Here is a 17,445-nt window from a genome sequence, read left to right as displayed (position 1 = left end):
CATTGACCTATGTATCTGTTTTTATGCTAGTACATATTGTTTTGACTACATAGCTTTGTAGTATTGTTTGAGATGGGGACTGTGATTACCTCCAGCTTTGTTTTTCTTTCTCAAGATTGGACTTGGCTATTCAGGGTATTTTCTTCTTTTTCATTTGTTACTTTGTTCATTTGGGTCCTCTCTCTTTTCTTTTTTTCTTGATGAGTCTAGTTAAATGTTTTCAATTTCATTTATCTTTTCAAAGAACCAGCTCTTAGTTTCATCAATCTTTTCTATTTTTTTTTAATTTTTAGTCTCTATTTCATTTATTTCCACTCTAATGTTTATTTCCTTTTTCTACTAACTTTGGGTTTTATTTGTTCTTTTTTAGTTCCTTTAGGCATAGGATTAAATTATTTATTTGAGATTTTTCTTGTTTCTTGAAGCAGGCCTATATCACTATAAATGTCCCTCTTAGCACTGCTTTTGGGGTGTCCCATAGATTTTAGAATGTTGTGTTTATTTGTTTCAAATTTTTTTTTCTTCTTTAATTTATTCATTGGCCACTGGTTGTTCAGTAGCATGATGGTTAGTCTCCATGTGTTTGTGTTTCTTCACTTTGTCTTCTAGTAATTGATTTTACATTTGTTTTATACTGTTTTGGTTGGAAAAGATGGTTTTTTCAATCTCTTAAATTTATTGAGACTTATTCCACACCCTGACACCGTGCTCCGTGTGCTCTTGAGATGGAATGTTCTGTATATATCTAATAAGTCAATCTGGTCTAGTGGGTCATTTAAGGCCAGTGTTTCCTTATTGATTTTCTGTCTGGATGATCTATCCATTGATGTAAATGGGGTGTTAAAACCCCCTCCTGTTGTAGTATTGCTATCAGTTTCTCCTTTTGTGTCTCTTAATATTTGCTTTATTTTTTTAGGCACTGCTCTGTTGGGTACATAAATATTTGCAAATGTTATATCTTCTTGTTAAATTGATCCCTTTATCATTTTATAATTTCCTTTTTTTAATCTCTTATTACAGTCTCTGTTATAAAGTCTATTTTTGATGTAAATATTGCTTCCCCAGCTTTGTTTTTGTTTCCCTTTGCATAGAATATCTTTTTTAATTTCTTCAGTTTCAGTCTGTGTGTGTCCTTAGATCTGAAGTTAAGTCTCTTACAGGCAGCATACACATGGGTCTTATTTCTGTTTTTGTTTTTTTAATCCCTTCAGCCACACTGTATTTTTTTATTGGAAACATTTTAGTTCATTTATACTTGAAGTTATTATTGATATATGTGTGTACTTACTGCCATTTTGTTGTTTTCTGGTTGTTTTTGTAGTTCTTCTCTGTACTTTTCTTCTCTTGCTCTCTTCCTTTGATGATGCTCTTTAGTTTTATGTTTGGAATCCTTTTGCTTTATTTTTTGTGTATCTATTTTTTCTGTTTGTGTATCTATTTTGTGCATCTGTTTTTGGTTTGGGGTTACCATGAGGTTCATATATAACAACCTATACATACAACAATCTATTTTAAGTTGGTGGTCACCTAAGTTTGAAAGCATTCTAAAAACACTACATTTTTGCTCTTCCTCTACCCATGTTTATGTTTTTAATGTTATGTTTTACATCTTTTTTTTTTAATTTTTTATTTTTTATTTTTTGACAAACCATAAGTGTTTTACATCTTTTTATTTTGTATATCCTTTAATTATTGCAGATATCATTGATTTTGTCTTCTAATCTTCTAATCTTCACACTAGCATTATGAGTGGTTGATCCACTACCTTTCCTGTTTATTTGCCTTTAGCAGCAAGATTATTTTTTTCTTTCATATATTTTCTTATTTCTAGTCATGGCCTTTTCTACTTAAAGTAGTCCCTTTAATATTTCTTGTAGAGCCAGTTTACTTGCGATGAATTCCTTTAGCTTTTGCTTGTCTGGGAAACTGTTTATCAATTCTGATTGATAACTGTGCCAGGTAAAGTATCCTTGGTTGTAAGCTTTTTCCCTTCAGCACTTTGAATTTATCATGCCACTCTCTTCTGGCCTGCAAAGTTTCAGCTGAAAAATCAGCTGATAGTCTTATGGGAATTCCCTTACATGTAACTAATTGCTTTTCTCTGTTATTTTTTTGGGTTGGGGGGGAGGATGGGGGATGGAATTCTCTCTTTATCTTTAATATTTGACATTTAATTATAATGTGTTTTGGTGTAGATCTGTAGGTTTATCTTGTTTGCGACTCTCTGTGCTTCCTGAACCTGGATGTCTCTTTCCTTTCCCAGGTCAGGACATTTTCAACTATAATTTTTTAATAAGTTTTCCAATACTTTCTCTCTTTCTTCTACTTATGCGACCCCTAAATATAATGTGAATGTTAGTATGCTTGATGTTGTTTCAGGGGTTTCTTGAACTATCCTCACATGTTAATTTTTTTCTTTTTTGTCATTCAATTTAGGCTATTTCCATTACTCTGTCTTTCAGATTGCTGATCCATTTTTCTATATCTTCTAATCTGTTGTTTATTCCCCCTAGTGTATTTTTCATTTCTGTTATGGTATTCTTCAGCTCTGATTGGTACTTTCTTTTATTTTCTATCTCTTTATTGAAGTTCTAAATGTGTTGTTCATCCATGGTTCTCACAGTTCAGTAGCCATGTTTATGACCATAACTTTGACCTCTTTATCAGACAGATTGTTTATCCCTGTTTGTTTAGTTCTTTTTGAGGTTTTGTCTTGTTTTTTTTGAACATAGTCTTCTGTCTCCTCATTTTGACTACCTCTCTGTGATTGTTTTTATGTATTAGGCAGCTCAGCAACCTGGTCTTGAAGGAGTGGCCTTATATGAGATGTCCTATGAGTCCTAGAAGTGCAGTCCTCCCTAACCACCAGTCAGCTGCTACAGAGGTATCCCTCATATGGGCATTGTGTACCATTTTGTTGCCTTGGGGCCACAATTGCTGTGGTTGTACTGCTGGGCAGGGCTGGCCCCTGCCCTGGCTGGATTGTGGCCTCAGGGTAACTGCTGCAGGCTTGCTGATGGGCAAGATTAGGATCTTGTAGGCTGCAAGGCCTGGCAGAGACGCAAGGTTGTGTAGGGCTCAGAGCAAGACACACCCCTTTGCATTAATGATCTAGTAGGTTCCAAAATGGTGCCCACCAGTGCCTGGATCAGCGTGGCAGAATGAGGTGGCAGAAATGACTGTCGCCAATGTCTTAGTCCTTGGGGAGAGGCCCTGCTGCCTCCTGCTTCTCCAGCAGACTCTCCAAGATTGGTAAGTAGGTATCTTCCACTGTGGCCTACGTACTTTTCAGTCTAGTGTTTTTGCTCTAGTTTCTGGGTCAAGCGAGTCTATGCATGAGCCCTTTGAGAGCAGTTTTGTTTTGTTTTGTTTCCTATAATTATGTAGTTTTTCTGGACGTATTTTCTGTTGGTTTTTCAAAGCCAGCTATTTTGGGGACTTGTCCCTCCCGTGCAAGGGGTTGGGTTGGGTTGTCTGATGTGGAGCTTAAATCTCTTATTTTTTAGGGAAGAGTTCCATACCTTTTAGATTCTTCCTGACTGTGGAACTCCATGCCTCGGGTGTGTTTTTTTTCCTTATTGAGACTGTATCTCTGCCACTTCCACACACCTCGGTGCTGCCCCATGTTGTGGAAGCTCTCTGTTCATCTAGTTTCTAAGTCTTTAAGGAGCAATATTCCATATGTAGTTGTAGGTTTATTATGTGTATGGGAAGAGTTGAGCTCAGGATTTTCCTACACTCATCTTGAATGCTTAACCAAGTTTTAGTCTTATTATTAAACAAATGCCACCTAAGATACTTATTTTGTAGTTTATCAGGAAGTATATATGAAAGGTTATGATAATATAAATCTTTGTTTGTGGTGTAATAAAAAAAACTATCAGAAGCAGACTTAGGACTTTTTAACAGATACCACATTGCATCATTACATTAACTAATGTAATGTAACCCCATTACATGGCATTAATGCTATTTCTTTCAGTGTGGTTATTTGTATCCCAGCTTCAGTGGAATTCTGTATTTGAACAAGGATGTATTTTTATAAATGAGATCTTTTCTATTGTATAAATACAAATGATTTCATACCTTAACAACTCAAAAGTCAGTTCAGATTTTCTCTCAGGTTTGTTTGCTTTGTGTAAGTTGTTTCTTGAGGGAAACTTAATTACCTATTGAAATTATTTTGCGCATAAGTATTTTATTCCTGAAATGGTAAAGATGTGCCCTATATTAATTGGAGTGAAAGGAAAAGAAGCAGGGAATGTGGGGCTCATCTCATAGTAGATAAGATGGATAAGGACACATAAGTTTTTCAAAGTGTTCCTATTGCCAATGTTGTTTAAAACTGCTAAAAATATTTTGTTGTAATATAGCAAGATATCAATGTTACTGTTCATATTTGTGGTTATTCTAGGCTATAAGGAGCAAATATATATATTATATATATATATATAAAATATATATATTCAGCTTAGAGCAAATAAGTCTAAAATTTTAATAATTTAAATTTTTTACTTCATCTTCATTCCTATGGAAGATACATCAGCTTTTCAGATTGCTGAGAGCTAAGTTAAATCAAGTTAAGTTTAAGAATCTGTCATTCATCTTGTTCATTCATGATTTTCCAAGTGTAAGTAGACTTCATTATCTGGTACTGTGAGTTCTCCCAATCCAGAGCTATACACTAAGAATTATTTCAGAAACAAACTTCACTAGATAAGGTTAAGTACCATCAAATAAATTCAGTCAGCATGGTTTTTATTTGTTTGTATATATAACTGGTTAAATTACTACTTAAACATATATAGGAGGCTAGTCCTCCTTCTGTAGCTCCCTTCTCAACATGCAGTTTGCTTGTAATTTTTAGGTTGGTCTCCAGCTGCTCCTGCCTGAGGGTAGCATTGAGGCTGCACATTAAATTTCCCACCTGCTTCCAATCTTTTGAGCTTTATCTGTGCCGTTAAGACTTGTAACTATTTTTTACATTAATTATTACTCCCAAAAGTTAATTAAAGAGCTACAGCTGAAGGAAAGAACTCAACTGACTGATTGAGAGGAAATGTTTTTAAAGTGTCTAGAGTAGAGTACTCTAATGAAATTCAGGAATTTTTGTCTTCGGGTTTAATTTTATAGTTAAATTCCTCTAGGATTCAGGCTGTACACTTTCTTTAACTGTAAAATGCTGGGCAGTTTCTTTTCACAAAATTCATTAATTCTTCATATGACAACTAATTAGGAATCTTATTTTATCAAAATTGCCAGACCTTCAAAGTCATCTGGTTGCCCCTACCGCTAGGTTGGAACTCAAGTCTGTAATATGGGAATTACTTTTTATATATCATCTGAAAAAAATTTTTAGTCTAAACAAATGAATGAGTCAACAATGAGGAAGATTTTAATTGAAATTTTCTATATTCGTAAGTCACTTATATGATTGTCCATAAAAATGAATTGCATTTTAAATCTGGTTTATTTATAGATCTAAAACTATTACCTCTGTTTTTGTATAGGCAGTCTGCCCCCAGTAGAGTAATGCTTTGTATACAAAATGGCGAGTATAATTTCTGGATAAATTTAATCAGAAGGCTAAAGTGAAGGAATAGTCATAAATAAAAGATATTCTTGAATGAAAATATATGAAAATTTTCAAGCCTAATATGCATTTAAGTTATAAAATCAACATATTAATAGTATAAGTCCTAAGGTACAAATAGCCCATTTTAGATTTATTTATTTATTTATTTGACAGACAGAGATCACAAGTAGGCAGAGAGGCAGGCGGAGAGAGATGGAGGAAGCAGGTTCTCTGCTGAGCAGAGAGCCCGACGTGGGGCTCGATCCCAGGACCCTGGGATCATGACCTGAGCCAAAGGCAGAGGCTTTAAACCACTGAGCCACCCAGACGCCCCCAAATAGCCCATTTTAAACTGATCTTCATTATAAATAAAAATCAAAGACAGGATTATCATCTGAATTAGTACGTAATCTGTAGACTTAAACTTGATCAGTATTCATGTATTAAACTGACTTTTTGACCCACAGAGTAGTAACATTAAGAGCACTACCCCAATTACCAACCAGAAGGCCTGCATGGCTCCTCTTTACTTGACAGTCTGGTTTAGTTCTTCAGTACAATTTGAGTTGGGCCACACTTGTCTATCTTCAAAGAAAAACATGGATTGGGGAAAAAAGGAAACTCTGTTTTTACATTGGGGCAATATAGCTCTAGACTCCAAAACTGAAGAGAAAAACTTGTTAGCTCCAACTTTTATAGATTTAGTCACTTTCTGGTTTAACTTCCAACATGTTCCTAAATTTCAGTCTTTCCTCAAATAGCTTTAAAGGTAGATTTTCTAGGGGCGCCTGGGTGGCTCAGTGGGTTGAAGCCTCTGCCTTCGGCTCAGGTCATGATCCCAGGGTCCTGGGATCGAACCCCACATCGGGCTCTCTGCTTGGTAGAAAGCCTGCTCCCTCCTCTTTCTCTGCCTGCCTCTCTGCCTACGTGTGATCTCTATTTCTCTGTCAAATAAATAAATAAAAATCTAAAAAATAAAATAAAGGTAGATTTTCTAGTTTAAAATAATGGTTACTTTCATGTAGTTTTCTTGGTCCTTCTTGCCTGCTTCTGTACTTCTTTAAGAATAGCGTTTTTTTCATCCTTAGTGCACTCTTGGTTTTCAAAATACTTCTACTTAATTTTCTATGACAATCTCTATTTTTCTGAGAAATAGTTTGGTTAAAAGAAAGAATGATAGCGTTAAAGGCTATAATTTAGTAGATAACGTAATACTGACAAAGCAAATGTTTTTCCTTAGTAGGAAAATGTTATCATGTAAAGGACAGTAAGACTATAAATTATGCCTTTTTTCATATGATATGTGCAGTCAGAATTATTTCCTGATGTTTTTTTAAACTATTTTTACAGTCCCAGTGGGTCTTTGTTATCTTGCTTGGAGCAGGTTAAAACATACCTGCTTACTGACGGAACATGCAAGTGTGGCTTGGAATGTCCTCTTATTCTTCCCAAGGTAACCATTTCACAATAGATCTATTGGCAGTGCTGTATTTTTTTTAGGTGTTTCATATATTTGTTTTTCTCATTTGGCATTTCATTTTTATATTACTTCTCCAATCATATATGCACTTTAAAGTCTTTATCTAATTAGATACCTTTGCATACATTCTGGAATGCTTAAAATTGTAGGAAATATTTCAAGTCCTGGTCATGTTCAAAAGTGACAAACCTATATTCATATTAAGTATTTCATCAGAATCTCTTTAGCACCTTTTTATTTGAGCTATACACATGCTCACTGTTTAATAGTGCATTTTCCCCCTACTATAAATATTCAATCTATAATGTGATTTTTTTTGCACTGGTATTGATAAATCTGCCACAAATATATCTAAAATCACAAGGCTGAACCCTCTGAGCCAAAAGTAAAGCTGTTTTAGTCCTTTGCAAGGTAAAAAAATACAGTCATTTTAAATAATAAAATATTTTAGAATAGCATAGAAACAGGTTCACTGTTCTCTGAATATCTATTATGTGCTAATCTTAGAACTAAAGTTTAATGGACAGCTTTTCCTTTTATTTGTGTCATCACATTCACCCCCAAAAAAGCATTTGAAACAGACTGTAAGTACGTACACAATAAGTAATAAGATTTTTTTTAAATAGAGTAATAGACATTTTAAATCCATGAAAAAGTGATATTAATACAGTAATAAAATAAAGCCAAAGAAAAAGTAAGCATGTAGAAATGTCAGTTCTTAGAGGTTTTTAAATGTACCGTAATCTGTTTTTGGACTGTTATAACATTAGGAAGTATCTAAAATTGCAAACATTATCAGGTATTATAACTTTCCATACATTTATCTTGATTTGATTGTCTTATTTTCATTATTTACTTTGTCAGTAAAATACAAGAGTTCATCAGAAGTATTTATTATACTATACATAAAGTTGTTTTCTTAAATTTAAAAACTTGAGATGGTTTTATTCAAATTTATGGTTTAATCTATGCAAAACTTTTCTTACAACAAGAGAATTTTTTCTAATTTAATGTTTTCACAGACATATTCTAAACAGAGAATTTTTTTTTTCAAGGTGTTTAATTTTGATCCTGGAGCTGCTGTGAAACAGAGAACTGCAGAAGATGTTAAAGCAGATGAAGATGTCACAAAGCTATGCATACATAAAAGAAAAATCATTGCAGTGGCCACACTTCACAAAAGCATGGAAGCCCCACATCCTTCTCTGGTGCTCACCAGTCCCGGGGGAGGAACAAGTATGTAATGTGGTGAAAGGTTTAGAAATTTTTCTCCCCATCTTTTCTCCTGAGGAATCACTGGAAATCACTTAGCCAAACATTTTCTGAGTCCCCTTTTTAAAACACGCAGAATGCTTTTAAAGTTGTACGTTTTATCATTTTTGACAAATAGCAAATTAGTCTGAAAAATTCCTATGAAGTTATCTCCCCAGGTTTCCTACTTAAATAATTGAGTCAACTGAGCAGAATAAACACCAATTAACACATACAAATGCTATGCAAGTACACAGAGCTGAGGTAACAAATGAAAAAGTATCATTGATTTTTAGAAAACAAATGTTAACATTTCTCCTAGAGTTGGTTTGGATGTGTGGTATCAAGTCCTCAAACAGAACCAGCAATATTGTCCACAGCTAACAGCATTATTCTTTTTTATTTATTTGAGAGAGAGAGTACGTGTGCACACGCGTGGGGGGGGCGGGGAGGGGGACAGAGGGAGAAGCAGACTCCCTGCTGAGCAACAAGTAGGGCTCATTCCCAGAGTCCTGGGGTCATGACCTGAGCTAAAGACAGATGCTTAACTGACTGAGCCATGCAGGTGCCCCCAGTGTTATTCTTTCAGTCACTTAGTAGCTATTTCTTGAACACCTACTAAGAGAAATCACCTGATCAAGAACTTTTCATACCTCCACCACACACACACACACACACACACACACACACACACACGCTTTTATTTTTTAAAAATTTCAAAGCTGCGGAAAAATTACATAACAGTTCCCTGAGCACCCAAGTACCCTTCATTTAGATTTGACAATTAACATTTTCTGGCGAAAGTTGCAAATATTATGATAGTTCATCCCTAAATACATCAGCACACATCGATGTTCACCTATGGAAACCACAATCTAATTATCATATTCAAAATTTAGCACTTATTATCTAATATGCAGTGTTCAGGGTTGCCTGGGTGACTCGGTTGTTAAGCATCTGCCTTTAGTTCAGGTCATAATCCCAGGGTCCTCAGATCTAGCCCTGCATCGCGCCCTCTGCTCAGTGGGAAGTCTGCTTCTCCCTCTCCGACTCCCCCTGCCTGTGTTCTCTCTCTCACTGTCTCTGTCTCTGTCAAATAAATAAAGTCTTTAAAAATAATAATAATAATAATATACAGTGGATATGATTAGAAAGTAGTTGTCCTAATAATATCCAGTTATTCCAGTGGTCCTAATAAATTCTAATTGTCCTAATAATTTCTTCAATTCTTAAACCCAGGATGCAATCAAAGATCATATAACTGCACTAAATTGTTACACTTCTTTCATCTACACCAATTCCCCAGTCTTTTAAAATCTATTTTTGAAGAATCTAATTCAACTTTACAGATATTCCTCAGTTTGTATTTGCCTGATTATTTCTTCATATTTATTCATACTCAGGTTAAACACAGTTTAGTGGAATATTGCATGGGTGATGTTATATCATTAGGAGATACAGAATATCAATTTATCCCATGTTGATGACATTAAGCTTGAGTGCTTGGTTAAAGTTATATATATCCAATTTCTCTATTGTTAAGGTAACTTTTCCCTTTGTAACTAATCTGTAATTTGTGGTAAATTTTCCCTTTTAACTAATCTGAAATCTGTAAAAAAAAAAAAGTATAATTTTTTACATTTAAGATGTAAAAAATACTTTGAGACTCAGAAACTTTTTGTGTGAATTAGGATGTGAGCTTCCTCCAAAATATTACAGTCAACTTAACAGTTGTGTAATAATTCAAGACAAAATATGGCTGAGCACCAAAGCATTTGTTTATGAAGAATAAGCGATTCTGTTCTCAGAGTTCTGAAAAATAGGAACAATGAGTATAATTTGTAATGATTAGAAGAGGTTTTATGGTAGACCTCAGATTTGAACCAGCCCTGGAAAATAGTAAGATTTGGAAATCTGAGGGGAATAAGAAAATTCTTATTCAGTATGAGTATAGCATAATTAAGAGATGATGTGGAAACTAATCTGAATTGAGTGAAAGATTAAATTCGCATAGGTAAATTGAGACCAAATTACTACCAGCTTTAGATACAAAGAGGAGCAGTTGTGACATCATATAGGTAATTAAAGAGTCACACTTAGAACTCGTGAAGAGAGCATGAAAAGACAAATATGGCAGTTATTAACAGAGAACTCCTCTTCAATAACCTTCCAACCTTTGAACTTTAACAGGAATGATCAGAAAAATTTCTCCACTAAGGTATGTAAAAAAAATTTTTTTTAGGGAATTTTTCTTTTTCTTTCAATGAGCTACATTTTTAAAAATTCAAAGATATTACAACAATTTAAAGACATATTTAATAAATTATCTGAAATTTATCATTATCTTGCCACCTTGATAAAACTATGTTTTCGTTTTGCATATTACCTTGCATATTATCTGCTGCCATTCTCATACCACATTATATCAATTTTACCTCTTTCTACAAAGTCTCCCTTGTCACTTTTTTTAATGACCCTAGCAGAATCTTGATCTAGGTCTTTTGTCATACCCTATACATACAAGTTTCATTATTGAAATTAAAGGTAAATCTTTAACCAGTATAGGTATAAGAGGTATATCTCCATCCCCTTTTAAAATGTTATGCTTTATTGGATTAATCGCTATCCTTTTACTAGCTTCAGACATAGCATTTATTTTAATTTCCTAATATTAAACTGTATTATAGGGTTGGGATTTAAATAAAAGTTAAGGAGACTCAAGTAGTACTTTTCACTCCTCTTCATTTTACATATATGAGGATATATTTAGTTTCTGTCTCTTATTTTGAAAGGTCTGGTTGAGTATACATGAAAGCACTTGATGAGTGCCCAGCATTTCCATTTGCCAACTCTTGTAATACTTCGGTTGCTAAGTATAACACAACATCAGCATGACTTTTGTTTGTTTATTTAGTATTCCTATCATCTTAAAGATGGTAACTATTTTTCCCCAGGTATGGGAGAAATCCTTTCTAAACCACAGCTGTTTTCTAAATTCTGTTGAATATAAGAATGCCAGTGTCTGTATTTTTAAACATTGAACTGTATGTAATTATAGAAATAACAAAAAAAAGACATAACTCAGTGATTTTGTTACTAATAAGGATACAGTTCATCACATAATAATGCTAATGATGTTAATAATAGACAACTGTGCTCTCACTAGCTGCTAGGTGCAATGTGCCAAATATTTTCCATATATTACTTCTTTAACATAAACTTTAAAGTTCTGTCTTTAACAAGAAAATAAGTTCAGTTGGGTGTATCTTCTGCAATTCTCTTGTATCATTGGTTCTCAACTTTTCATATATTATGTGCAGAAACCACTCTATCAAATAATCTTTACCATGCCAGAAACAGAAAGCCCAGTTTTCCAAGAAGAATATATATTCACTTCATTCTCTTATTTCTTTAATGCAACCTACCTAGATTCTGTATACCTCGGGTTGAGAACCTCTGTCTTAGAAATTGTAATGAGGGGCACCTGGGTGGCTCAGTGGGTTAAGCCTATACCTTCAACTCAGGTCATGATCTTAGGATCCTGGGATCAAGCCCCACATCTGGTTCGCTGCTCAGCAGGGAGCCTGCTTCCCTCTCTCTCTCTCTGCCTACCTGTGTCAAATAAATAAATAAAATCTTTTAAAAAATTATAATGATATAATTTTACCTGTATACTGTCTAGCAGGTAGGAGAACTATATTTATCTTAAGTGTGTGATTATCCATTTAAGTAGATATACGTCCAATTCCAAGTGAACCCAAGTATACTTGCTAATATATTGCTAGCCTCAGAATTGGGGTGGCCAATATATAGTATAAATAGTACCACTTTCATCACCTGTGCCTGTAATGGACTCACTGACATTTTCTCACAGAGCCCAGCCAGGGTGCAACATCCTTTTGACATAGCTCACTAAGCAACCACCACCAGTTAATGGAAATTGGCATATGAAGCTGATTTTATTTGCCATCTGTTTTAGAAGGCACAACTTTGTAAATTGTTAAACATCCTCAGGGGCTTAAAAAACTTAAACTTACAATTCTGACATGATAGAATGAAAATTCTGTATGATGAGCAGGCTTGCTTTTGTTGCCTATATTCTGTCTGATCTCCAAAAGAATGGAAGGGATTCCAAAAAGCCAGGGAGGGAGCAATGCTTGCTATTAAAAGAGAATACTCAGTTGGAACCCAATAGTGAAGATCTTAGCATTCTGAGTAAATCCTGCATAGGAATTCTGTCCTAATAAAAGAATCACAATCTTTTACCTAAGTTGGTTGTTACCTAAGGCTGTTTTTACAATAATGGCTTAACAAGGGCAAAGGAATTGCAATATTCTATAATTTGTTACAGTTATTACAATATTGCTACAGACTTGAAGAAGCTAAACTTGATTGCAGTATCACTGCACTTAGCTGTTGTTTGTTATCATTCCCATTTTAAAAGATTCAAAATCCCATTCACTTAATTCACTAAAGTTAAGGCTCTTTTGCTCTCACAGTGAGAATGTTGAGATAAGGAAGAGTTTTCGTTGCTGTCCTGAGCAAATTTTAGTAAGGTAACAGAAAGATGGATAGGGTAACAAATTTTCTGGTGAAAATAGCAATGCAATACACAACTAATGAATCACTAAATACTACACCAAAAACCAGTGGACTGTATGTTGGGTAATCGAATTTAAATTTTTTTTAATAAGCAATGTATTCAAATTACAAGAAAATATGCCATACAGATTATAATTTTCTTGTTCCTTTTTTTATGTATCTATTTGACACAGAGAGAGAGATAGAGAGGGAACATTAGCATGACAAAGGAGAGAGGGAGAAGCTGACTCCCCACTGAGCGGGGAGCCTGATGCAGGACTTGATCCCAGGACCCTGGAATCATGATCTGAGCCAAAGGCAGCCACTTAATGATTGAGCCACTGAGGCACCCCAGTTTATAATTTTCTATTGTAACCATGTTCTTTAAAAATTCAAATCCGACAAGATAGTAACATCACCATTTCCAAAGAGGCTGTCAGTCTTGATTTTTCACATTATAAATATTATTAGAATGGCTAATGTGAGTATATGCTGATTCAAATCCCCATCCTTTCTCAACTGATAAGAAGTAAACAAACATAATGACCAGTTATTGAGAACTTTTGGTCAACTGAGAGAGAATAATGTGTGTTTTTTCCATCGAAGTTTACTGTAGAGCACAGAACTTTTTTTTAAGTGCATAGAGTCACAGCTTCTGTTTGCAAATTTCTATTCCAGACGCCTTCCCTTCCTCAGTTCCTCCTTTCCTTCCCTTCCCCCATGCCAACACAAAAGAATTGAGACCACTAACAGAATTTTTGTTTGTCTTTCACATCAGATGCAACTCCAGTAGTACCTTCACGGGCAGCAACTCCAAGATCCGTAAGAAATAAGTCGCATGAAGGAATTACAAATTCTGTAATGCCTGAATGTAAGAATCCTTTCAAGTTAATGATTGGATCATCAAATGCCATGGGAAGGCTATATGTACAAGAATTGCCTGGAAGCCAGCAACAAGAACTCCACCCTGTCTACCCCCGGCAGAGATTGGGCAGCAGTGAACACGGACAGAAATCTCCATTCCGTGGCAGCCATGGAGGCCTACCCAGCCCAGCATCATCAGGTTCCCAGATATATGGAGATGGCTCAATCTCTCCAAGGACTGACCCACTAGGAAGCCCAGATGTTTTCACAAGAAGTAATCCTGGTTTTCATGGAGCTCCCAATTCTAGTCCTATTCACTTGAGTAGGACTCCTCTTTCTCCACCGTCGGTAATGCTACATGGTTCTCCTGTACAGTCATCCTGTGCAATGGCTGGAAGGACTAATATACCTCTTTCCCCAACCTTGACTACAAAGAGTCCAGTAATGAAAAAACCAATGTGTAATTTTTCAACTAATATGGAAATACCGCGAGCAATTTTCCACCACAAACCACCCCAAGGCCCACCTCCCCCTCCTCCACCTTCTTGTGCTCTTCAGAAAAAGCCATTAACATCCGAGAAAGATCCACTTGGCATTCTTGACCCTATTCCTAGTAAACCAGTGAATCAGAACCCTGTTATCATTAATCCAACTAGTTTCCATTCAAATGTCCACTCTCAGGTACCTGTGATGAATGTAAGCATGCCTCCTGCTGTTGTTCCTTTGCCAAGTAATCTCCCTTTGCCAACCGTAAAACCTGGTCATATGAATCATGGGAGTCACATACAAAGAGTTCAGCATTCAGCTTCAACCTCCCTGTCCCCTTCTCCAGTGACATCCCCAGTGCACATGATGGGGACTGGAATTGGAAGGATTGAGGCATCGCCCCAAAGATCACGCTCATCTTCCACATCATCAGATCACGGAAATTTCATGATGCCACCTCTAGGACCCCAGGCCACTTGTAGTGGTATTAAGGTTCCACCCAGGTCACCAAGGTCAACAATAGGGTCCCCAAGGCCATCAATGCCATCAAGCCCTTCTACCAAGTCCGATGGACATCATCAGTACAAGGATATCCCTAACCCATTAATTGCTGGAATGAGTAATGTACTAAATACCCCAAGCAGTGCAGCTTTTCCTACTGCATCTGCAGGAAGTGGTTCTGTAAAGAGTCAGCCTGGTTTGCTGGGAATGCCTTTAAATCAGATCTTGAACCAGCACAATGCTGCCTCCTTTCCAGCAAGTAGTTTACTCTCAGCAGCAGCCAAAGCACAGCTAGCAAATCAAAACAAACTTGCTGGTAACAACTGTAGCAGCAGTAGCAATTCTGGAGCTGTTGCTGGCAGTGGCAACACTGAAGGACATAGCACTTTAAACACCATGTTCCCTCCTACTGCCAACATGCTTCTCCCGACAGGAGAAGGGCAAAGTGGTCGAGCAGCACTAAGAGATAAGCTGATGTCTCAGCAAAAAGACTCATTGCGGAAAAGAAAACAGCCACCTACCACAGTGTTGAGTTTGCTCAGACAGTCTCAAATGGATAGTTCTGCAGTTCCTAAACCTGGACCCGACTTGCTAAGAAAGCAGGGTCAGGGTTCCTTTCCCATCAGTTCAATGTCTCAGTTACTACAGTCTATGAGTTGTCAAAGCTCTCACTTGAGTAGCAATAGTACCCCGGGTTGTGGGGGCTCAAATACTGCTTTGCCTTGCTCTGCTAACCAGCTGCATTTTACAGATCCCAATATGAACTCCAGTGCTCTTCAGAATTCACTGACACAGACCATACCTTTGAGAGGGGAAGCCGTGCACTGCCACAATGCAAACACTAACTTTGTTCACAATAACAGTCCAGTCCCAAACCACCATCTCGCAGGTTTAATAAATCAGATTCAGGCTAGCGGGAACTGTGGGATGCTCAGTCAGTCGGGCATGGCTTTAGGAAATTCATTACATCCCAATCCACCTCAGTCAAGAATTTCAACGTCCTCCACTCCAGTGATACCAAACAGCATTGTTAGCAGCTATAATCAAACAAGTTCTGAAGCAGGTATGGTTTTATTAGAAAAAAGTACCCCAAGGTACTAAACTTTTCTACTTTTTTTAAAATTTGTACCAAAATATTTATTATGATAAGAAATGATCCTTTCCCTGTTGTGAAATTGTCATCATTTCTTTAGTATTTATAATTTTATTTACAGAATGCTAGGGATTTGTCTATTAGAAAAAAAGAACAAGCAAGGGGATTCCATATGTTTCCGTTATTTGTTGTTGATCTGTGTCATTTTGAATTTTGTTTGACTTTCAGTTGGTTTTATAACCATTGGACTCTAAACTACAAAAGAAGCCATAGAAGGCAGGGTTTCCTGGTTCATGAGACATGTACTTACTTGGTCTATGCCAACATAAAAGTTATTTCCCCTAGCTTTTGTTTGTATTCAGGTAAATGAAGCTCATCTTGGAAAACCCAAAAAGGCAAAAATAAATGGATTTTTTTTTTGTTCTTGCTGCTGACCAGAAATAGGTGAATGGATAGGAAAAGGTAACTAGAAGTTGTATGAAGTAGAAAGCTGCCTTCTAATGTGTTCTCTTATCCTAGTTTGCTATCCTTTATTATTATTTGTTTGAGAAAATTCAAAAGTGAATATTGGCTCCTCCCTTTAAAAAAAGGTAATAATTTAAGTTTTCTAATAAAAAAAGGCTTGAAAAACCTGATTTCCAGAATTTTTGATCTTGAAATTGTTTTATAGTTTTCTTGTAGAAGTTAATCATTATTTTTACCGTTGACATTAAGGTTTTGAACCCAAATTTATTCTATCTCTTCATCCGCTTTAATGAAGGAGACAAATTTATTTAAAAGTAGACACATTAGAATGAACTGTGTTTTGTGCAATAGAGTTATCAGAAATTGTTATAAAAATCAGTAAAGAAGCACTAAAGAGGTGAATTCGTCGAGACATCAGAAAATCTGACCATGAAAAGCATAGAAAGAATACCCAAAACCCAACACTAATGATTTGAGAGGTCTATAGGAAATGACAGGGAGGAAACAAAAGATAATGATAGAGACAGTATTACTCAGATATGAAAACAGTGGGCTTTGCAGACCAGATGGCTCCTGGAGATGAGGAAATTGCTGAGGCTTTTACTAATAAGCTATTTTGTAGATATGTATAGACTGTAATATACCATCATGCTGGAAAAGCATCAGAACCCACAAGCCTGTGTTGCTGTTAGTAAAATCCAGTGTTTTCCTTCCTGGTGTCACTCCTTACACCTGCCATCCTCCACAACTTGTGTTATGTTTTATGTCTGGATGTCAGTGTTTCCTGAAGAACTGCTCATTGATCCTCTTGTGTGAAGAACAATATATGGTGGAGAAGATAATCGAAATGATTAGTGCCTTCTTGATATTCTTAATCTAAAGAATCTCATGAAACTATTTTCTATGTGTTTAACAGGATCCTTGTTCCAAAGGGGCTTCCAACTTTTCAATGACTCGTGTTCTTTTTTAAATAATTCCACACAAGTGAAAATTTAATCTTACACTTTTAGAAGATTAAAGCCACATAAAATCCATAACTATTTTAAGATACACCGTATTTATTAAGCATGCCTTCAGTTGTTTAGATGAGACGTTGTTAGTCTCCTTGTATTATATATCTTTACATAATTGATACCCCTTACCTCAACT

General features: G+C 35.8%; 1 protein-coding gene across 6 annotated transcripts in view; it reads left to right on the top strand.

Annotated features, from left to right (window-relative positions):
* Positions 1 to 17,445, top strand: part of MBD5 (methyl-CpG binding domain protein 5) — a 148,855-nt gene that overhangs the window by 89,682 nt on the left and 41,728 nt on the right. For all 6 annotated transcript variants that reach the window (XM_059394329.1, XM_059394327.1, XM_059394328.1 and 3 more), the window contains 3 exons: positions 6,926 to 7,028; positions 8,111 to 8,291; positions 13,666 to 15,801. In XM_059394329.1, the coding sequence (XP_059250312.1) occupies positions 6,926 to 7,028; positions 8,111 to 8,291; positions 13,666 to 15,801 (2,420 nt within the window). The remainder of the gene's footprint in view (positions 1 to 6,925; positions 7,029 to 8,110; positions 8,292 to 13,665; positions 15,802 to 17,445) is intronic.

The sequence above is a fragment of the Mustela nigripes genome, chromosome 3 (assembly GCF_022355385.1).
Source record: "Mustela nigripes isolate SB6536 chromosome 3, MUSNIG.SB6536, whole genome shotgun sequence".
Taxonomy (NCBI): domain Eukaryota; kingdom Metazoa; phylum Chordata; class Mammalia; order Carnivora; family Mustelidae; genus Mustela; species Mustela nigripes.
Note: the sequence above shows the minus strand (reverse complement) of the source record. Positions and strands in the feature narration are given on the sequence as shown.